Source organism: Mirounga angustirostris, unplaced genomic scaffold, assembly GCF_029215605.1.
Source record: "Mirounga angustirostris isolate CCGP_5_RB_7025 unplaced genomic scaffold, mMirAng1.0.hap1 SCAF_3, whole genome shotgun sequence".
Lineage (NCBI taxonomy): Eukaryota > Metazoa > Chordata > Mammalia > Carnivora > Phocidae > Mirounga > Mirounga angustirostris.
Genome location: NW_026991711.1, coordinates 71381232 through 71405203, shown reverse-complemented (window position 1 = coordinate 71405203; position 23972 = coordinate 71381232). Strand labels below are relative to the sequence as shown.

General features: G+C 45.5%; 1 protein-coding gene across 4 annotated transcripts in view; it reads right to left on the bottom strand.

Annotated features, from left to right (window-relative positions):
* Positions 1-23972, bottom strand: part of SLC7A1 (solute carrier family 7 member 1) — an 86373-nt gene that overhangs the window by 10701 nt on the left and 51700 nt on the right. For 2 of the 4 annotated variants that reach the window (XM_045869259.3, XM_064586264.1), the window contains exons 3-8: positions 22694-23077; positions 19332-19490; positions 17143-17317; positions 3946-4067; positions 3087-3309; positions 1924-2063 (exon numbers count right to left, since the gene is read on the bottom strand). In XM_045869259.3, the coding sequence (XP_045725215.1) occupies positions 1924-2063; positions 3087-3309; positions 3946-4067; positions 17143-17317; positions 19332-19490; positions 22694-23063 (1189 nt within the window). In that variant the 5' untranslated portion in view covers positions 23064-23077. Of the gene's footprint in view, positions 1-1923; positions 2064-3086; positions 3310-3945; positions 4068-17142; positions 17318-19331; positions 19491-22693; positions 23081-23972 lie in introns of all 4 variants that reach the window. The other 2 variants (XM_045869262.3, XM_045869261.3) reach the window with 1 other exon arrangement.

Genomic DNA, 23972 nt, shown 5'->3' with positions numbered 1-23972 from the left:
GCTTTCCTGAGTGTATCATCCAAGATAGGCATCAGTAGGCAACAGTGATGAGCAGGTGGATGAGGTCAAGTCCAGGCTCTGGGAGGACTCATGGGGACTCCTAACCCAGGCAGCTGAGCATGGAAAGCAGTGTTCTTTCCAAACAGTATCAGTACCTTTACCATGACCCCACTAAAAAAAATATACAACATGCATGCTTATGTGAAAATCTTTTGTAATTTTTGTGAGAGTATATATCTCTATTTACATGGGTACACATGTCAAGTTTCCCATTTAAAAAATAACTTGGATAGATCTACTTTGGGATATTTTCACCTCACATGCCATCAACACAAGTTAAAACAGAAACACAAAACCATTACTTTTCCACAAATATTTCTCAAGCCCCTATAGACTAACTCCAACTAAAACAAATTTCAATTGAGGGTAAATAACAGGATCAAAGAGCAATGCGGGGCCTTCTGGATAATTAGAATAGTATCTGACTGTGCATATGCCACAGATGCCTACGTTCCCACTCACACAGAACCTCAAGCCAAACTTTCCCCATGTGGGGTGATTTCAGAAAACCAAATACTTATTTACCACTCCTGCCAAATGAAAGGAAAGAGTAAATCCCTGGTTTGGTGAATGCATGTACTTTATAGTCACTTTAAAGATTATAGTTTGAGCTCCCTTGATCAGCACAGGAAGGGAATTAGAGTCGAGTCTTTAATATGATCAAATTACATGTAAATCCTGAAAGAACATTTACTATTTCCCATTCCTTAATCTCTTAAATATATTGGTCATATTCTGACATATGGTGTCCCTTAACCTGACCACTGAGATCACGGTCAAGAATGCACAGTTACACAACGAATTTGTTAAATAATGAAAAACTAGCTTTCTTTCATTATACAACATTAATCCACAACAGAAGCACACTTTGCTAAGGGCACAGATACTACTAACAACAATTCATTCACTTAAGATGGTCAAATGTCTTACCAATGGCTATTTGACTAGTCCCTGTGGTGCAGATTGAACTGGTATCACATGTCCTCATATCCCAAAAAGACTCTGGAAGGAGCCAGCCACTTTGGCATAAAAACAAACCAGGAACCGAGAGCCAGATCTCCTGGGTGTGGGTGTACATCCTCACTTCACCTCTCTGTACAATGGGCTGGATAATGCCTGTCTCTTGGGGCTACGAGGGGCAATTATTAAAGGCGAAAATACAGAAAACCAGTTTCCTTCGATGCTCCCCTTTTCTTAATCAGGGGTCCCTGGAACATCACATAGCTCCAAGGGTTCTTTGTGTACCGATTTTGGCTGTCAAAACCGTCCTCTTGGTGGGGAACCCGATACTTGATAAGATAAATCCCTTCTGAGCCTGCCATTATTTATAAACTTACAGCCACTGGCCTCCCCAGCAACACCTCCAATGTCTCCTGGAGAACAGGTAGCATGTTTCATAAAACACTGATCCTAAGGGATTCTCATTCCCCTGAGAATCCACAGGCTAAGAGACATGGACAATGAATTTCCAGTACTAACAAAAAGTCTCTTGGCTTGTTACCATGCAAGAAGACGTCATCCCACCAAAGTCTACTAAGGAACATTCAGAAAAGGGGAAATACAAATGGCTCTGAAGGGACAGTGTGTGTTCCAAGCTCCATCCAATCAGAGGGTAATCATAATAAAAGGATTCAAATATTTTTGAGAATTCCATCACATCCTCTGTAAAACTGGCCTCCGCCTTTAGTCAAAAGGGTGGTTACCTTGCAAGAAACCAGGTTCCAAGGGTAAAAACCAAAAGGTAAAAAGCCCAGTTCCAACTTCTCACTTGTGTTGTTCCAACACAATTCAAGGTATTTTTCCCTAGGGTCTAGTAACTCAACTATTAAAATACTGGCATGTGGGATTAGTTTCAGTTCTTACCAGCAATGGCACCTGAGGTCAACGTGGCGATTATCGGTGTTTTGGTCCTATCGCTGATTTTGGCCAAAAATTTAAATAGCAGTCCATCTTCAGCCATGGCGTAGATAACTCGAGGCATGGGAAACATGGAACCTAAAAGACTAGATGGGAGGAAAAGGCAAAATGCATCTGTGACACTAGCCCACCGGGAAGAAAGGCACCATAACGTGACCAGTATGTGGTATACCATACGGCATACCACCGAGAGGGAGCCCTGAACTTCTCGCCAAGAACTGCCACCCTCCAAACTAGGTGAAGCCCGTGACTGGAAGACAAAATTCAATGCATCAACCCCAGAAAAAGCACTTACTGTGAGTATGTACTCAGTGAAAGAATGGCATAACCTAACATAAACATGCATGGGATCTAGTCATAATTTTTATGAAAGGGAAATTTTGTATTTATTCCCACAGTATTTCTAGCTAAATCAAACAGAAAATAAAAGCATCACTGGGTTTATGAGGATTTCTCTGTGGTAAATCAATGTTTAGCAAATATTTCCTGTATGTACAGGCTAATGGCAAATATCGGGGGCAAAATGTTTCTTATTCAAAGGCACTTAATCCCGGGTGCCTGGGTAGCTCAGTCGGTTAAGCACCTGCCTTCACCTCGGGTCATGATCCCAAGGTCCTGGGATCAAGCCTCGCATCAGGCTCCCTGCTCAGTGGGGAGTCTGCTTCTCCCTCTCCCTCTGCCCTACTCCCCCCATCCTTCCCCCCCGCCGCCGGCTTGTGCTCTCTTTCTCTCGCTCTCTCTCTCAAATAAAATCTTTAAAAAAAAAAAGGCATTTACTCCCTTTTTCAAGGTAGCCTCTGCGTTATGGCCAAACAAAGGGCCAAAATACAGTGTTCAAAGAGGTGGCCCAGGGCAGGGGCCAAGGTTGGGGACAGCAAGCCAGACCCTTGCTGAGCAGATGTCAGAAAGTGGGCCTCAGAGGCTTCAGGATGAAAATATCAATAACAACTCATGGGATGGTTGCTAACAACAAGAGGAGAAACCACATCATCGGGGTTGGGGTGCTGGTTCTATTTCAGGGGAAAAGAGCGAGATGAGTGGCTCTCCTGTGTGTCAGGCCTCACATGGCCTACTACAGCGTACCCTCCCAAGAGCTTCAGAGGCCTCACCTGGTAGAAAGAGCGCAGAGGGAGCCGACGGCCACCGCGTACTTGGCACCTTCCCAGCCCACATGCTTGAAGGCGTCGGGCAGGGGGCTGTCCTTGTCCAGGCAGAAGTATGGCATCATGAGCGTGAGGGCGGCAGACACCCCGAAGTAAGCGATGAAGCAAATCAGGAGGGACGCGACAATCCCCACGGGGATCGCCTTCTGAGGGTTCTTGACTTCTTCACCTGGAAACAGCAAGGAGTCAGGCCCCGGAGGGCAAGACAGTGAGGGGCATCCCCACGAGCCCACAAGATGCCCATGCCACCCACAAATGGCGCCCCTGACGTGCTCAGCCCTACGGGAACCAGGGTCTTCGGGCTTCTGGGAACCACAGGCGGCCCTCCGCACACGGGCTGGAGGACCCGTAACGCCCAGGGATGGTGTTCTCGGCCTTTACGCCCTGGTCCAGCCAAGGAAAAGCCTTGTTTCCTCTGGCAGAGAAAATCAGGAGGCCCGACTGAGCCCAGCCTATTCAAGCACCCGGATAACAGTATTTTCAATGGCCTCATTTCTCCCGGATGACGCCCAGATATGAAATCGGGCTGCCGCGACGCTGTCATTATCCCGTCCCAGCAGCACGATGGTTAGTCATGTTCGTGATGCAGACTTTCCTGTCAGGCACGGCCACTTGGGGAAGTGATAAAGGGGGAAAAGATTAGCAGGAAGCTACAAATCGACACGTCACCCATGTGTGAAGGAGCGGCAGCCAGCACAGGCCCGCAGGAAGGAAAAGAGCGACCTGTGGGTAAAGTTAGGCCAGCCTGCCTGGCGGGAGAGGAGGCCCCGCAGCCCCGGCCCCACTCGGCCGGCGGGCGCCATACCTGTGGTGGCGATGCAGTCAAAGCCCACGAAGGCATAGAAGCAGGTCGCTGCCCCCGACAGGACACCGGAGAACCCAAAGGGCATGAATCCACCAGCACCAAGTGTCCCTTGTTTTGTGTCACTAGAAAAGAAGAGCCAAAGAGCGTAACACCCACGTCACAGTCCTGAGGAGGAAGCTGCTCCAGTCGTGTGTGGCCCCCCACCCCCGGGCCCCTGGCCACTGCTGGCCTGGGGCGCTCCAGAGGCCTAGTAAATGATCCCCAAGGGAGCTGTCACCAGACCCCGTAGGCCACAGGCCTTCCTGCTCTGCATGGCCCAGAGCCGCCAGGGCACTCACCGAGCCCTTTCCAGAAGCACCCCTGAATACTGGCTTTGGGGAGGGGGGAGGGACTATGAGACAGGGTGTCCCAGAGGAAAGAGGGGTGAAGCCAACAAGTGAGGCCTCTCCCCCAGGACTGTCAAACAAAGAACATATACTTTAGGACACAGAGCTGCCACATGGGTGCATGGCCCCCACCCCAGGGGCACAATGCAAAAAGTCTCCCATATTTACCGGTAACTCAAGTCTCAAAATAAGCATTTTCAGAGATACTGAGGTTAAGGAAAGTGAATGGTTCTAGTCAACAAAAGCATGTCTTTAGCACTCACATGCACATGGTAAACAGGGATGCCTATATGGGTGGGGACCAGTGCCCAGCATGGCTCGGGCACATGGGTGGGGCTCAGTACATATTTGCCGAAGTAATGAATATGCAGCCGAACACATGTTGTCAACTCCAGAAATCCTTTAAGGTTCAGAAAATAGTTCGAACAAAGTGGAACGTGTGACCCTAAACAGCGTGTCCAGGCCTAGAACAGCCACACAGAGCCTGCGGCCAGCCGTCACTTGCATTCTGGATGGCCACTCCAGGCCCTGCCCATCATGAAGTGATTCTAAGCTGCATACACCCTGGTCCTCTGCCACCACCTGAAAAACAGCTGAACTCCAGGTCCAGAAGGACAGCTTGGCTCCTCCCTCACCAGCCATTCCTTTTGCTGGCTGCCAGGCTTTCTGTCACAAGTTTCCAGAGGATGGTCACCACCTCTCCATTGCCACTCCTAACTCAACAGGCTGACAACTGCCCAGCTCTGCAGGGCAACCTGCCCCAGACCACTTGACTTCCTAGGAAGAGCCACATAGAATATTCTAGTCCTATAAACAGATGTTAATTGGGTTAGCAACTCATTGGCCCAATTTGCTTTCAGAGGGATTTATCAACTGACTAATAAAACAGAGAGCCACTTTGGTCCCAATTATTTCTTAATGAGGACTGAGCCTTGTACTGATTTCTAGAGGATCCTTGGTTTCGGAATCTGGAAGTCAGAGCATGAAGGAGGTCCTTAATCTGGGATTCATTGCAGTTCAGTAAGTAGCAATGTGAGGAAAACCCCAAGAAACACACAAGTGAGAAATGTAGGAAAAGTTGTTGCCATACTCAAAGGCAAGTTACCCACAATCCAAGTGCAAAAATGGCGGCCCAGGACAAGTCAGTCAGCAAGGCACAGGATGCGCCCACCGCATCCATAAATCACAAAGAACACAGATGCCCTGGTGAACTGACTCTTATTATAAAAAGTTTTAGGCCAAAGTCTACAACAAAACAGTTGACAGTCAAATAGCTCAAGAGAGGGAGACAGGGACTCGTAATCAAGATGCCTTCAGAGGGGCTCCCAGCAGATCCTTTCAACTTCTGACCACAACTGGAACATGGGAAGGTCTTCGCCAAGACCCTGAGTTGGGCCCAGCTCCCCTGACCCTGCCAGGACAGACAGACAGGTGTGGAAGGCCTCCAGGTTCCTACCTGCCTCCGCAAGCCCTCCAGCAACAAGGGCTATGGAAGAGCCGCAAAGAATAAATGAGTGTCAGTACTGACGTTATGTATGTTAAACCGCAGAAAGAGGCGGGTCTTGCAGGAGAGGACTAGGGCTGGAGCACGCCTCTGCCGCACAGCCAGGTGAAGCAGGAATAACAACAAAAGCACGGAACTATGGAGAGCTAGAACAAAACAAGGGCATCCTCCCCTGCTCCTCACGACTGTAATGGGGGAAGGAATCAGATGGAAGGGGAGCCACATGGAAAGGGCTGTCCCTGCGTAAACTCCCAGAGCCACCGACTGTGATAACCAACTGTGGGTGCTCCTCCAGCTGGGTTGCCATCGCTCCATGGGTGCCGGGACCCCCGTATTGCAACAAAGGACAAGACATGGGTAGGAAAAGCCCTGTGGAATATGCTAGTAAGGGAAACATGCGAGGTGCAGAAGAGTGGAGAGAGAATGTTACTTTTTATGGAAGAAGAGACAGACTATACACAAATTATGTACATAAGTTATATACATAATATACAAAATAAATATATATACTTGTAATTGCTTGTGTTTATACAAATTAAAGCTGGAGGCTTACACACACAGAAATAATAAAAATGATTACCCATGGGGGGCGGTGGGAGAATGAAATGGAAACAGAAATTCTCAGCACAAACCTTTTTATAACATCATGATAAATGAACCGTGAGAAAACATTATCTACTCAAAAAATTAAATTTGACGTTTAACTTGGGTATTCTGCTCTCACGGGCAGCGCCTCACTATGAAACAGTCATAGAACCTATTCTATATGGCCTCAAACCAAAACATTTAGAAATGTTTTGTAAAGGCTCTCTACGTAAATCAGTCACTGGCCCGTTACCTGGACGTGGTGGTTGTGCCCAGTTGGCATCTAGCCACTGACACACCAAGAAATGGGGAGGCAGGCTCTCAGGGGCTGCCGCGGCCCCCACCTGGCAAACATCACATGGCGACAGAGCAGCCTGAAGCCAGACCTTAGCTCGGTGCCCCTTCCCCTGCAGCCAGGCTGACCGACTCTTCTGCATGCCACTCAGCCGGTTACCCAGGAGTTAATAAAGAGGGTAACTGGCAGAGGGAAGAAGGAAGGAAAAGCTGTCTTGTGGTCACCACCTCCCCGAGCCCAGGGTGAGGACTTGATAGGGAGCATCCACGGTGGTGAGGGGGGTGTCCTCTCCCCTGCATGGTCTTTTCCCACTGCATCAGTGGAAAGCATCCAGCACCAAGACTCTGCTCCTGTAACTTCCCTCTGCCACCCTGACATACACTGCCAGTTGTCCCCAAAAGCCATATTCCCTCCTCCACACGGTAATAAAACTTAGTTATTTTAGCCAGACGTAGGAACGCTAAGAATAAAGACGGTATGTTTCTCAGACTCTCCGGCTACAGGGTGTAGTCCCTTGATTTAAGCAGACACAGTGCATACATCTCCTGAGAAACATCAGGGGAATGAAGTGGAGAGGGAGGCTGCTCTTCTCCTTTTCTCATTTCCTTTCTGCTGCTGGGAGCCATCCTGGACCCTGGAGTGATATTGGGAATGTGGGTCATGGACAAAGCCATCAGATGGAAGAAACAGATTCCTGGCCCACCAAAGCAATGCATCAGACCGACCACCTGCAGATGTTGACATAAGAGAACTAAACGTTTCTCTTGTGGAAGTCAATGTTATTTTTGGGTTTCCATCCTACCTGACGAGAAACCATGCAACAAAACCTTCCCGGCAGGTTTCCATGTTGTGACATAGCTTTACACTTACTACATGTGTTCCCTGTCCACGGGACTCTGGGTAAGAAAGCCAGAGGTAGCAAGAGACAAAGACCGCAGGGAACCGGCCAGACTGCTGGATAACATCGCTTTTCCAGACCAAGACACAGACAGACTCCAGGTTCAGCGGTGCATTTACAGCCGGTCACGGAGACCGGATCATAAAATCACAACCCAGTGTGGTGAGAACTGCCATCAACTGCAGGCTGAAGCTCTCCATGCTGCATGGTTTGGTTGGGAAATGCTCTATTATTTCAGAGAGACAAGCAATTTCATTCAAGACTACATGGCCATGGTTGAAAATACAAATCTACGGCTGGAAAAAAAGGGAAGAAAGCTGTTTCTAGGTTTTGATAAAATGAAAGAGCAAGCCATGCCCCAGACCTGCAGCCCTCTACCTCAGAGGCAGTGCTCCAGGGGCTGGGGACAGCACAGTCCTTATAACCAGGACCCAAAGTGGGAGGACAACCCAAGACAGTAAAGACCATCGGCTGGCACTCTTCATAAAAACAATAAAATGCAATCTCCATTGACCACCAGGAAACAAGACACACCATCTAGATTTAATTCCTGACCTCAGCCACCAGCAAAAGAGTCGCCCCAAGTTTTCAAAATCTACTGTTACTCCCAAGCTTAGTTTTAACTGGTTTTACTCTACCCTGAGATAATGAGCACCAATGAGTCTGGCATAAATATGACTCAGGAAAGCTTAGGAACATTACATTAAAAATCCTCATTTCTCGAGGCGGAGCAAGATGGCGGAGGAGTAGGAGACCTGGATTTCGTCTCCTCTCAGGAATTTAGCTGGATAGGGATCAAACCATTCTGAACACCTACTAACTCAACAGGAGATCGAAGAAAAGAAGAGTAGCAACTCTCTGAACAGAAAAGTGAACACTTTCTGGAAGGTAGGACGTGTGGAGAAGTGAATCCGAGGCGATATTCGGGAGGATAGACGGTGGGGGAGGGGCCTCCGTTTGCTGCTTCTGGCAAGTGATAGAGCAGCAGAGCATAAAATCGGAACTTTTAGAAGTCGGCTCCGCTGAGGGACATCGCTCCAGTGGCTAAGCAGGGGTTGGAACCCTCACGGGACAGTGTGGTCTCAGGACCCTCAGGGTCACAGGAAGACCGGGGGTGCCTGAGTGCAGTAGAGCTCCCAGGTATCGGAGCGGGGAAGCCGGCTGCAGAGGCGGAGCCCAGGCACGGGCTCTCAGCTCGGGGTTGCCATAAACCGTGATCCGTGGCACAGTCGGGCCACTGCTCCTCCAGCAGGGACCCAACAAGTGGCAGATCCTGAGAGACTCCCCTTCCTCCCCCGGGAGCAGCGGCGTGGGAGCGCACCGCAGGGATCTGCTGGGTTTGGAGACTCCACATGGGGTCGGGTGCCAGAGATAGAAATGATCAGTCACAGGCCGGGTGAGCACAGAGTGCGGCCGGAGACCGGGGAGACGGGAGTGACTGACGGCTTTTCTCTGGGGGCTCACTGAGGAGCGGGGCCCCGAGTTCTCGGCTCCTCCGGGGCGGAGATTGGGAGGCCGCCATTTTCACTCTCGGCCTCCAAAGCTGTACGGAAAGCTTGCAGGGAACAAAAGCTCTGGAGAGCAAACCCGAGCAGATCACTTAGTCCGGACGGGGCAAGGGCAGGGCAATTCCGCCTCCAGCAAAGACATTTGGAAACCATGGCAACAGGCCCCTCCCCCAGAAGATCAGGGAGAACAGCCAGCCAAGACCAAGTTTACCGATCAATGAGAAGGGCAGAACTCCAGCGCTAGGGGAATAATGCACATAGAATTCATGGCTTTTTTACCAGGATTCTTTAGTCTTTCAAAGTTAATTTTTTTTTTAACTGTCTTTTTTTTTTTTTGAATTTTTCTTTTTCCCTTTTTCAACCAACATCTTATCAATCCCTTTTTAAAAAAAAAATTATTTTTCATTTTTAGAGTCATATTCTATCCCTTCATAGTAGTTACTTGTATTTTTGGCATATATATATAAGTTATTCTCTCTTTAAAATTTTGAGATAGTTTCTTCTAACAGATCAAAATATACCCTAAATCTCTAGTGTATGGTTTTATTCTACTCCCCTGCCTGATCACATTCTCTCCCTTTTTTTTTCTTAAATCCTCTTCTTTCTTTTTTCAAACTTCTTATCAATTCCTTTTATAAAATTTTTTATAATTTCCATCTTTACAGTCATATTCCATCCCTTCATCATATCAACCCTTATTTTTGTACATATATAAGTTTTTCTTTCTTTAAAATTTTGGGAGGCACTTTCTTCTAACAGACCAAAATAGACCCAAAATCTAGTGTGTGGCACTGATCTATATACCAGCCTGATCATATTTGATCACATTCTGGTTTTTTTTTGTTTTGTTCTGTTTTTGTTTGTTTTTATCTTTATCTTTTTCTTTCTTTTTTTTTGTTTTTCTTTTATCTCTCTTTCCCTTTCTTTTCCCACTGCTTCAGGTCTTTTCTGATTTGTTTAGAGTATATTTTCTGGGAACGTTGTTACGCTGTTAGCATTTTGTTCTCTCATTAATCTATTCTCCTCTGGACAAAATGACAAGATGGAAAAAATCACCTCAACAAAAAGAACAAGAGGTAGTACCGACTGCCAGGGACCTACTCAATACGGACATTAGTACGATGTCAGATCTAGAGTTCAGAATCATCACTTTAAAGATACTAGCTGGGGGCGCCTGGGTGGCTCAGTTGGTTAAGCGATTGCCTTCGGCTCAGGTCATGATCCTGGAGTCCCTGGATCGGAGTCCCGCATCAGGCTCCCTGCTCGGCAGAGAGCCTGCTTCTGCCTCTGACCCTCCCCCCTCTCATGTGCTCTCTCTCTCTCATTCTCTCTGTCTCAAATAAATAAATAAAATCTTTAAAAAAAAATTAAAAAAATAAAAATAAAAATAAAGATACTAGCTGGGCTTGAAAAAAGCATGGAAGTTATTAGAGAAACCCTTTCTGGAGAAGTAAAAGAACTAAAATCTAACCAAGTAGAAATCAAAAAGGCTATTAATGAGGTGCAATCAAATATGGGGGCGCTAACTGCTAGGAAAAACGAGGCAGAAGAGAGAATCAGTGATATAGAAGACCAAATGATGGAAAATAAAGAAGCTGAGAAAAAGAGAGATAAACAACTACTGGATCAGGAGGGCAGAATTCGAGAGATAAGCGATACCATAAGACGAAACAACATTAGAATAATTGGAATCCCAGAAGAAGAAGAAAGAGAGAGAGGGGCAGAAGGTATAATGGAGCAAATTATAGCAGAGAACTTTCCTAATTTGGGGAAGGAAACAGGCATGAAAATCCAGGAAGCACAGAGAACCCCTCTCAAAATCAATAAAAATAGGTCAACACCCCGACATCTAATAGTAAAACTTACGAGTCTCAGAGACAAAGAGAAAATCCTGAAAGCAGCTCGGGAGAAGAGATATGTACCTACTATGGTAGAAACATTAGATTAGCAACAGACCTATCCACAGAGACCTGGCAGGCCAGAAAGGACTGGCAGGATATATTCAGAGCACTAAATGAGAAAAATATGCAGCCAAGGATACTATATCCAGCTAGGCTGTCATTGAAAATTGAAGGAGAGATAAAAAGCTTCCAGGACAAACAAAAACTAAGGGAATTTGCAAACACGAAACCAGCCCTACAAGAAATCTTGAAAGGGGTCCTCTAAGCAAAGAGAGAGCCTAAAAGCAACATAGAACAGAAAGGAACACAGACAATATAGAGTAACAGTCACCTTATAGGCAATACAATGGCACTAAATTCATATCTTTTAATAGTTACCCTGAATGCAAATGGCCTAAATGCCCCAATCAAAAGACACAGGCTATCAGATTAGATTAAAAAACAAGACCCATCGATATGCTGTCTGCAAGAGACTCATTTTAGACCCAAAGACACCCCCAGATTCAAAGTGGGGGGGATGGAAAACCATTTACCATGCTAATGGACACCAAAAGAAAGCTGGGGTGGCAATCCTTATATCAGACAAATTAGATTTTAAACCAAAGAGTGTAATAAGAGATGAGGAAGGACACTATATCATACTTAAAGGGTCTATCCAACAAGAAGATCTAACAATTGTAAATAGCTATGCCCCTAACATGGGAGCAGCCAATTATATAAGGCAATTAATAACAAAAGCAAAGAAACACATCGACAACAATACAATAATAGTGGGGGACTTTAACACCCCCTCACTGAAATGGACAGATCATCTAAGCAAAAGATCAACAAGGAAATAAAGACCTTAAATGACACACTGGACCAAATGGACTTCACAGACATATTCAGAACATTCCATCCCAAAGCCACAGAATACATTCTTCTCTAGTGACCATGGAACATTCTCCAGAATAGATCACATCCTAGGTCATAAATCAGGTCTCAACCGGTACCAAAAGATTGGGATCATTCCCTGCCTGTTTTCAGACCACAATACTTTGAAACTAGAACTCAATCACAAGAGGAAAGTCGGAAAGAACTCAAATACATGGAGGCTAAAGAGCATCCTACTAAAGAATGAATGGGTCAACCAGGAAATTAAAGAAGAATTAAAAAAATTCATGGAAATCAATGATAATGAAAACACAACTATTCAAAATCTTTGGGATGCAGCAAAGGCAGTCCTAAGAGGAAAGTATATAGCAATACAAGCCTTTCTCAAGAAACAAGAAAGGTCTCAAGTACACAACCTAACCCTACACCTAAAGGAGCTGGAGAAAGAACAGCAAATAAAGCCTAAACCCAGCAGGAGAAGAGAAATAATAAAGATCAGAGCAGAAATCAATGAAATAGAAACTAAAAGAACAGTAGAACAGATCAACGAAACTAGGAGCTGGTTCTTTGAAAGAATTAACAAGATTGATAAACCCCTGGCCAGACTTATCAAAAAGAAAAATGACCCAAATCAACAAAATCATGAATGAAAGAGGAGAGATCACAACCAACACCAAAGAAATACAAACAATTATAAGAACATATTATGAGCAACTCTATGCCAGCAAATTAGATAACCTGGAAGAAATGGATGCATTCCTAGAGATGTCGCAACTATCAAAACTGAACCAGGAAGAAATAGAAAACCTGAACAGACCTATAACCACTAAGGAAATTGAAGCAGTCATCAAAAATCTCCCAACAAACAAAAGCCCAGGGCCAAATGGCTTCCCAGGGGAATTCTACCAAACATTTAAAGAAGAATTAATACCTATTCTTCTGAAACTGTTCCAAAAAATAGAAATGGAAGGAAAACTTCCAAACTCATTTTATGAGGCCACCATTACCTTGATCCCCAAACCAGACAAAGACCCCATCAAAAAGGAGAACTACAGACCAATATCCCTGATGAACATGGATGCAAAAATTCTCACCAAAATACTAGCCAACAGGATCCAACAGTACATTAAAAGGATTATTCACCATGACCAAGTGGGATTTATCCCTCAGCTGCAAGGTTGGTTCAACATCCGCAAATCCATCAACATGATACAATACATTAACAAAAGAAAGAACAAGAACCATATGATCCTCTCAATAGATGCAGAAAAAGCATTTGACAAAGTACAGCATCCTTTCTTGATCAAAACTCTTCAGAGTATAGGCATAGAGGGCACATACCTCAATATCATAAAAGCCATCTATGAAAAACCTACAGCAAATATCATTCTCAATGGGGAAAAACTGAGAGCTTTCTCCCTAAGGTCAGGAATGCGGCAGGGATGTCCACTATCACCACTGCTATTCAACATAGTATTACAAGTCCTAGCCACAGCAATCAGACAACAAAAAGAAATCAAAGGCATCCAAATCGGCAAAGAAGAAGTCAAACTCTCACTCTTTGTAGATGATATGATACTTTATGTGGAAAACTCAAAAGACTCCACCCCAAAACTGCTAGAACTCATACAAGAATTCAGTAAAGTGGCAGGATATAAAATCAATGCACAGAAGTCAGTGGCATTCCTATATACCAACAAGACAGAAGAAAGAAATTAAGGAGTCAATCCCATTTACAATTGCACCCAAAACCATAAGATACCTAGGCATAAATCTAACCAAAGAGGCAAAGGATCTGAACTCAGAAAACTATAAAATACTCATGAAAGAAATTGAGGAAGACACAAAGAAATGGAAAAACGTTCCATGCTCATGGATTGGAAGAGCAAATATTGTGAAGATGTCAATGCTACCTAGAGCAATCTACACATTCAGTGCAATCTCCATCAAAATACCATCCACTTTTTTCAAAGAAATGGAACAAGTAATCGTAAAATTTGTATGGAACCAGAAAAGACCCCGAATAGCCAGAGGAATGTTGAAAAAGAAAAACAAAGCTGGCGGCATCACAATTCCGGACTTCCAGCTCTATTACAAAGCTATCATCATCAAGACAGTATGGTACTGGCACAAAAACAGACACACAGATCAATGGAACAGAATAGAGAGCCCAGAAATGGACCCTCAACTAATCTTTGACAAAGCAGGAAAGAATATCCAATGGAAAAAAGACAGTCTCTTCAACAAATGGTATTGGGAAAATTGGATAGCCACATGCAGAAGAATGAAACTGGACCATTTCCTTACACCACACACAAAAATAGACTCCAAATGGTTGAAAGACCTCCATGTGAGACAGGAGTCCATCAAAATCCTAAAGGAGAACACAGGCAGCAACCTCTTTGACTTCAGCCACAGCAACTTCTTCCTAGAAACATCGCAAAAGGCAAGGGAAGCAAGGGCAAAAATGAACTATTGGGACTTCATCAAGATAAAAAGCTTTTGCAAAGCAAAGGAAACAGTCAACAAAACCAAAAGACAACCGACAGAATGGGAGAAGATATTTGCAAATGACATATCAGATAAAGGGCTAGTATCCAAAATCTATAAAGCACTCATCAAACTCAACACCCAAAGAACAAAGAATCCAATCAAGAAATGGGCAGAAGACATGAAAAGACATTTTTCCAAAGAAGACACCCAAATGGCCAACAGACACATGAGAAAGTGCTCAATATCGCTCAGCATCAGGGAAATCCAAATCAAAACCTCAATGAGATACCACCTCATACCAGTCAGAATGGCTAAAATTTACAAGTCAGGAAATGACAGATGGTGGGGATGCGGAGAAAGGGGAACCCTCCTACACTGTTTGTGGGAAAGCAAGCTGGTGCAGCCACTCTGGAAAACAGTATGGAGGTTCCTCAAAAAGTTGAAAATAGAGCTACCATATGATCCAGCAATTGCACTACTGGGTATTTACCCCAAAGATACAAAAGTAGGGATCCGAAAGGGTACGTGCACCCTGATGTTTATAGCAGCAATGTCCACAATAGCCAAACTATGGAAAGAGCCAAGATGTCCATTGACAGATGAATGGATAAAGAAGAAGTGGTATATATATACAATGGAATATTATGCAGCCATCAAAAGGAATGAGATCTTGCCATTTGCAATGACATGGATGGAACTGGAGGGTATTATGCTGAGCGAAATAAGTCAAACAGAGAAAGACATGTATCATATGACCTCACTGATATGAGGAATTCTTAATCGCAGGAAACAAACTGAGGGTTGCTGGAGTGGGGGTGGGGTGGGAGGGATAGGGTGACTGGGTGATAGACACTGGGGAGGGTATGGGCTCTGGTAAGCTCTGTGAATTGTGCAAGACTGTTGAATCTCATATCTGTACCTCTGAAACAAATAATGCAATATATGTTAAGAAAAAAAAAAAAGAAGATAGCAGGAGGGGAAGAATGAAGGGGGAGAAATCGAAGGGGTAGAGGAACCATGAGAATGGATGGACTCTGAAAAACAAACTGAGGGTTCTAGAGGGGAGGGGGGTGGGAGGTTGGGTTAGCCTGGTGATGAGTATTGAGGAGGGCACGTTCTGCATGGAGCACTGGGTGTTATGCACAATGAATCATGGAACACTACATCAAAAACTAATGATGTAATGTATGGGATTAACATAACAATAAAAAAATAAAAAAAAAAACCATCCTCATTTCTCAGGGGCGCCTGGCTGGCTCAGTCAGTAGAACATGTGACTCTTGATCTTGGTGTCGTGAGTTCAAATCCCACTTGGGCATAGAACTTACTTAAAAAAAGAAAATAAAAAAATTCTCATTTCTCTGTAATAGTTTAGTCTCCAAAAGGAAGCCTCTTTTTATTTGAACTGTTAACCACATAATATTTCATGCATTCAATTCAACGGTTTCCTGCTTGTGTTGTAGCAATGAACTAGTCACACATTGATGCCTGTCCAGTGAGTGACCAGACCACTGTAAGATATGGCTGGGCCTTAACCAGAGACCAAGTTCACGTGTGACCACTCGGATCCCCAGCATGGGACGACCTCGTTTCTCAGTCTCCCTTGCAGCTAGATGTGGCAACCTACTGGATTCTCACCAGTGGGATGTTGGCAGAAGGGACATGTGTCTTCTGGATCTGCCCTTGAAAGCACTGGGCACACTCTCCTCCATACCCCTTTTTCCCTCTGGGAGAGCCCAGCTCTGACCATGCAGAGGAGGACCACATCCTAGGGTAGGACGGAACAACTTGGTGGATCCCCAAAAGCCTGCGTGCAGCCACGCTGGCCAGTCAACCTGGTCCACTCACATCAGGACCTGAGACGTCATTTTAAAGCCACTGCATTTTAGGAGGGTCTCCTTATCAGAGCTGTGTAACCTTTGGTCGTAAATACAACAGAATCACAGACAAAATCTCACCCCCGTTCTCCATCTTAGGACCTTAAGATTCACCTGAAAAATCTGACCAAAAGAGATCCAAAAGATACATTCTAATTGCTTGGCTTTTGATTTCTAGATAATCAGAGCTTGTTGATGAGGCATCACTGAGGGTCCTAAAAAAGCACAGGTCCAAGAGCTGGCCTGTCACCTGCCTCCAATCCTGGGTGTCTTGAGTCAGAGACTATAAGGGAGATGGCGCCACTGGTTTTCAGGGCTGATGCACCCCAAATCGAGGGTGCGAGAAAGACTAATATAATCACATTTTGATACTTTAGTAATTCTGAAAACCTCTGATAAAAGCCTGTGATAAAAGTCCCACGTATTTCTTCTTCCATCTATGTTATTAATAGGAAGGCATGTCATAATCAAGTGATAGTACCATGATTTTGCAGAGAAAATCTTTTCTGAATACAAAATTCAGAGGTTGGTCATGAAATAGAATATGAGGAAAATAGATTACTTAGTGAGTCTGACAACGATCTTCAACTACATACAGTTTTAGAATTAGAATGAAGATTTTGTTTTCCTGAATACCTTCCTTTATCAGACAATACACTGTCGAGTTCAGGGAAATGAAACTTGACACAAATTTCAAACCAAAAAAAACACCCTCCGCTATTTTACTGCACAAAAAAATTAATTCAAATTGAAATTACATTTTTTAAAAAGGCATGTAGTGTTCTAGCCAATTACAAACCCCTAATATATGTGTATGTTGTTAAGTACCAAATACGAATCAACTGTCACATGCCGAGAGAAAGAAGAAACAACTCACTTGTTCAAGCAGCGATGACTGGATGTGTTCTGGAAATCCTCCTCTGTGAGCTGCCAGTTTTTAATCGATCCTTTCACAAATCCTGACACCATTATGAAGCCCAAGACCAGAACGTTGACACAAGTGAATATTTTGTTGACCATGGCCGACTCTTTCACACCGAGAGTTAAAAGTCCTGAGAAAGTGCACAAGGAAGAAAATTTTGCCTGATGGTGTGAACTCTGCCAGGTGACTCCTTCCTGGGACACGGACAGGGATTGGATGAGAGGGTGACTTAAGAAGAATCTAAGCGGCACCAAACCTCCTAAGATTTCTGTGAGCCTCTGGGAATGGGGCTGAATTAATCATCTTTCTAGAGGCAGGGATCAAAATAACCAAAGTCCACGGAGTGGTTCACAAAGCTATCAAAGTTGGCCCTGCAGGCCCCCTCTGGAGTTGAGGATGCCAGCCAGGGGGCACCAAAGGACTGCAGCGATGGGGAACAGCACAGCCCACCACCCTGGAATGCAAGCCCCTCCCAGGGATGAAGAGAAGGCCTCTCTCGGCACCGTCTCCCCTCACTAACATACTTTCTTGGGACTCCCCTGAGGGGGCAGTGGGATTTTTTTTTCTCCAAGGAGGAGACATTTGGCTCAGTTTGTTGGTAGAATGAGGGTTTTTCAGATGAGAAAATTATTCAGATTCACCATGCAACGTTAGCGGTATGAGCAATGACAACTTTCTGTGATTATGGAACCACGAACCATGAGGTTCGTCATCGGACTCAGTGCACGTAAAACAATGTCTAAGCTAGACAAGTTATAGATCATAAACTCACATAAAAAAATTAAAAAGACCCAAGTGATGAAACACACAGAAGCCACATGACAACACTGTCTCTGAGGCTTAGGCCACACGATCACCCGGGGGTAAACGTGCCATTTGGGGACTTCTGTGGCTAAACTCCCGGCTGGGGAAGAAAAGAGACATGGAAAGGTGTCCAGGTAACAGGTGACCACCACTTATGATCTGAGACTGCTGCCCTGCCAGGTGCACATTTTACACACTTAAAATAATAAATGCATTTCACAATAGATTCAATTCCGAAATGAAGGTGCTAGAAGGGAAGTGAGCAATTAATCGCAGGGAACACCTCCTCGTGCTGTGTGCTCTGTTTCTCTCTGGCGTCCCTCCCTCTCATGTTTATGAAAATCTCCCCAGTGCAAACTTAATTTCTGATACATGTTCCAGCCAGCTGGACCAGAAATACTGCTGAGACTGGCCTGTGCAAGATGATTTCAATTACGTGGTGGTAAAATAAGGCATGGTGTTTTAAAAACCCATCCAGATCTTCTAATCTCAAAGGGGAATTTATCTGCATTCAGCTTAATGCTTATACAGTTAAGTGTCACATGGAACAAAGCTCCCATCCTAGAGGCCAGGACACAGATAAACGTCACTAAGAAGCAGCTGCCCTCAGCCGTGCTCAAAAACTACCTGGAATTTTAAAATTCTGTACCCGTGACTCTGTCATGAAACATTTTTTTTTAAAGATTTTATTCATTTATTTGCCAGAGAGAGAGAGAGAGAGAGCACAAGTAGGGGGAGTAGGAGAGGGAGAAGCAGGCTCCCCAGTGAGCAGGGAGCCTAACGCAGGACTCCATCCCAGGACCCTGGGATCATGATCTGAGCCGAAGGCAGACACTCAACCAACTGAGCCACCCAGGCGCCCTGTGAAACATTTTTAATGGGCGCTCTGATGGCTGTTAGGTGCAAAACCATCCAAGACTTTTCCAGCACCCAGGCACACACACTGGTGCGCCAGATCGACCTCTTCCCCTCTATGTTCCCCGCTGAAGAATGCCACTTTCCTTTCCAAATGGTCCTCCACTGAGTCAAGGGAATTTGTATTCCTGGGTCACTTGTACAAAAAGCCTGCCGTACTAACAAAACCCCACTCTACAAACAGCTGCACAAACACCTGAGACTCTTTTTAAATTAAATGACACGCAGCTTTGATAGCTATTCAACGGGCCCACCCTGTGTGTACAAGAAGCCGTTAAGACCAATGAGATGTCTGCATTCATTACAGAAAGAAACAAAAGGAGGGGAAAGGAGAATGAGGAAAGTTAGAGACAGGCCCCATGGGAACTTGCCCGGCACCTCAGGCCCCTCACTCCAACCGGACATGTCCCGCTGTGTGGCTTTACCTGTTAAGATGAGAATGATGATCACAGCAAATATGTCTGGGTTTTCGGCCAGCACTCCGGGGGCTTTCAGAGCCATGTGCTTCCGTGAGAACTCCCCGATGGGTTTGCCAATCAGCTCGTCAAACGTCGCGCTCCAGGCTCTCGCTACACTTGAAGTACCTGCCATGAAACAGACGCACCAGAGGAAATTGAAGGAAAACAATGAACAATATTTGTCATCGGGCTCAACTTTGCAGCCTCCGTGCGGGGGTCACGGATGACGCGCTGGGACTCAGTGGTGGCAGCCGGACCCCAGTCTGTGCTAGCTCAGAAGCGAGGCTCGATTAGTGCCTGCAGTGAAGTGACAAGGCTGGGGAGCCTTCACGGGCCCGGAGAGAAACATTTTCCATCACAACCCAATATGGGCATGGGTACCATGTTCCAAATATACAACTGAATAATAAACAGTTCACAAACTAGTGCTATTAACCTTTCCACCTGAGAAGCACGCTGGTGATATTTATTCAACTCTACCTATTTTATTTCATTATTAAAGAAATACTGGTGGCAAACCATGAAGTTGATTTCATGATCCACTCATGGGTTGTGGTGGGCAGCTTGAGACGTCTGGCTCAGGAAGCTTCCAAGACCCTCCTGACAGTAAAGCTGAGGGTCCCCACCCACCAGGGAATGCTGTTCTCCCAGCAAGAAGGGACCAAGGACATCCACACGTGCTGACCCTCCCGTCAGCAACAGTCACGTGGTCACCCCAGAGCCAGCGCCAGCCAGCTCTGCTCTTCTGTGCCCAAACCTGGGCTCATACCAGGTCCCCAAGTGCCTGACCACAGACAGCCCAGCTCTTCTCCTCTTCGTACCACACCCCCCGCCATGAGGATCACAGACACAGCACCCCAAATGCCAACAACTGTTGACTGCATGCTCTCTCTTTTAACCTGAATAAAGTCACTGCTTTTCAAGGAAATGTTACTAAAATTCCAATATTCACATATAGCATTTTCCTTTACTTTCAAAGGGGGCCTTGCTGGTGACTGTGGTCTGGGTCATCCACACAATCTGCCCAGAGGAACTACAGAGATTCAATATTGCTAGTGGGTCTCATACCAAGTATTTGTCCAACAACTCAAAAATTTAACCATGTTTCTTCATCCTCAGCATCCAGGCTATTATGAATTCTGTCCATCAAGGCCACAGTCCAGGGGAGGAAAATGGCCTCCTCCCCTCCCTGACAGAGGCCGGCTCACTTCTGATCAGGCTCTGAAGCCCACCATGAGGGTGAGTGGGGCTGCCTGGCCTTCCTTCCTGGCCTCCCTCACTCCCCGTCTTTGAAAACTAGCTTTAACAAAACTCATGTTTGCTGAGAAAAACTGCCCTTCCCCAAAATCTAAGGCTGAGAATCCCCCACAGTAACACATGCACGAGTCAGTCACACAAGCAAACAGCATTCTGGCAAAGCAGCTTTCATTTGTTGGTCTGGAAGCAGAGGGCGACTCCTGCTCAGGTTTTGTTTTATGCCCAGGCAGATCCTCTGGGAACATAACAGCCCATGTACAACAGCTACATTCCCACTCAGAGACTTGAGCTTACATGAGCATTTGTGGTTATAAATTTTAGTGTTGTACTGAAAAGAAAAAAAAAAAAATTATTATGAATTTTATTTTCGAACTTAGAAGCATAAGCTATGCTGGCAGTCATTAGGTACCATGGGTTCCGGGAAAGAAAGGGAAGGTGCTGCTCAGAGAGCTTGGCGGCAGCCCTCCGCCAGCTGGCCTGGGCAAGCAGCAGGAGGTGCCCCCACAGCCCTGGGGGCCTGCGTCCCAGCGGGCTGCACACAGTCCCCTATGTCATTCTCAGTATGGGGTACACAGGAACACACTGCGACCTGCTTACCACATCTTACTGTGTTTTGAAAATATTACAAAAAGCTTGCTGAAATATAAATGGAATGTTTAGTGGCTATTTACATTTCTACTTGTAGGAATTGGCCATTCATATCCTTTGGTTATTTTATATTCAGGTGTTTGTCTCTTTTAAGTTGATGTGTTCAACCTCGGTTGTAACCAAAATACAAATAACATCAAAGAAACAATACTTTCTCAACTACCAAACTAAGAAGACTTTATATTTTGAGTGTTCTTGTTTGTTGGTTGTTTGTTTTTAATGCCGGTGCCCAGGGTCAGCAAGTATGTGAGAAAGGGGGCCCGTAGCCATCTGGAGGATCACAGGCAACATGGACCTTAAAAATACGCAAGCCCTGGGCGCCTGGGTGGCTCAGTTGGTTAAGCGACTGCCTTCGGCTCAGGTCATGATCCTGGAGTCCCGGGATCGAGTCCCGCATCGGGCTCCCCGCTCAGCGGGGAGTCTGCTTCTCCCTCTGACCCTCCCCCCTCTCATGTGCTCTCTCTCATTCTCTCTCTCAAATAAATAAATAAAATCTTAAAAAAAAAAAAAATACGCAAGCCCACTGACTACACATTCTGCTTCTTAGATTATTTTAAAGAAAAAAAATCATGGCTATGCCCAAAGACATTAAATGACATTAAACTGTTTATAACAATAATAACACAACTGGAAACAATCTAAATACCCCACAAGAACATCCAAAAAAGTATGCTACGTATATAAAACTATATAATGATATGCAATCATTTAGAATATTACTATGGAAAAACCATTAATACCATGAAAAATGTTTACTATATATTGTTTTATAAATAGACATACTGGACAAAAAATATACATTTAAGTTGACAAAAATATTAGCAATAGTTAGAACCCTAAACTCTTATGAACAGAGATTGTCTTCTTCTCCCATTGTGTTCCTACTACCTAGCATAATGTCTGGCACAGAGGAGGGGCTCAATAAATATCTGTTGAAAGAATGAGTGAATGAATAACAATTTCTCTGGATTGTCAGATTGGGCAATGTCTACTTTCTGCATTGCACTTTTCTATATTTCCCAAATTCTTCTGTATAAGTGCTATGTTTATTCTAGTAATCAGTAATCAAAAATACTGAAAGGGACTACACTCCTTTTAAGTAGTAAGAACATCCCACTGAATCTACGTCTCTTATGTTCACAGGACTGACCTCCTTGTTGGCCTGGCTCATCCCCACTAACAGTCCACTGCACCTATCATTCAAAACAGGGGCACACACCAGAAGGAGCAGTGATACCCCCGAGGCAGCCCCTGCCTTTCCTAATAAGGGAAAGGGAACGTGTACCATAGTCAAGGGAGGAGGCCAATCTTAGGGAGGAGCTAGACTCAGTCCACTCGGGGAGCAAAGGAGAGCGTGGCCTGCGGCTTGGAGGTGAGAAGAGCAGAGGGGGAAGGGGGCAGGCTCCAGGCCTCCTGGGACATACCAATGATGTAGGAGAGGATTAAGTTCCAACCAGTGATGAAGGCCCAGAGCTCCCCGACCGTGACGTAGCTGTAGAGGTAGGCTGAGCCCGTCTTGGGGACCCGAGCGCCAAACTCGCCGTAGCAGAGGCCGGCCAGCACCGAGGCCAGCGCTGCGATCAGGAAGGAGATGACAATGGCGGGGCCCGCATCCTCACGGGCCACAGCTCCAGCCAGGACATACACGCCAGCACCCAGCGTGCTGCCCACCCCCAGTGCCACCAGGTCGAAAGTGTTCAAGCAGCGAGACAGCCGGCTCTCCTCCCGGCTGCAGTCCACGACCTTCCTCCGCAGCATCTGATGCCCAATGTTGAGCAGAACTTTGCACCCCATTGTGCTGTTCAACTCTGCTAGAGAAAAAGAACGAAAGTGTTTATTATTGCCTTTCATCCCATTAACCCCCTCTTATCACAACACAGACAGCCACCATGTCCTTTACTGTCATTGACGGCTAAAATAGTTTAAATCTCAGAATTCCACAACTGGTTGTCAGAACATCCGCCTATGACTTCCACCCATCTCAGACCTAACCAGCATAGACAGAACTGCCCGGGAGGCCAATACCCCCAGTGGCCCTGACTTTGAGATCTCTGAGTGTCCACATTTATTGCAGCTCTTAAGGGAGAGCCTCCTATGGGCAGAAATTACACAGTATGAGAAATACAAATTAATGACATTGTTCTTGCCCATGATAACCATGCAATTCCCCAGAAAAAAACAAGATGTTATTCCAAGTATAATGTTATGGAAGGCAAACCCAACCATATTTTAATTATTAAAACCCAGAGGCCTTGAATAGCAATGGCAATGCTTTTTTAGACCTTTCTGGGATCCCCCTGAGGGCAAGAACCAAGCGGCTTCCACTTTTACGTTAACACAGAGTTAGGTCCAGAGCAGAAAAAATACTGAATTATTATAAGTCAGGGTTTTTGGCAACTGTTACTACTCCAGGAAGCCCTTTTCTTCTGGACTAAAATGTTAGCGTAATGCGCTAGAGGATCCACTTCTGAGCACGAATCACGAGAGGGTTCCTGTTCACCAACAGCTTCAGTCAGCCAACCCGTGTCACCCGGGGCAAGCCAAGCGCGGGCCCCAGGATGAGTGCACACCACGGACTGCACCCCAGGCCAGCATTCCATTCACTGTCCGCCAATACACAGGCCAATCCTGCCTGGGCAGCTCATCCTGAGGGGGCCAGGATGCCAGCGCCCATACTCAAAGACGTGGAACAGAGCTCCCCAG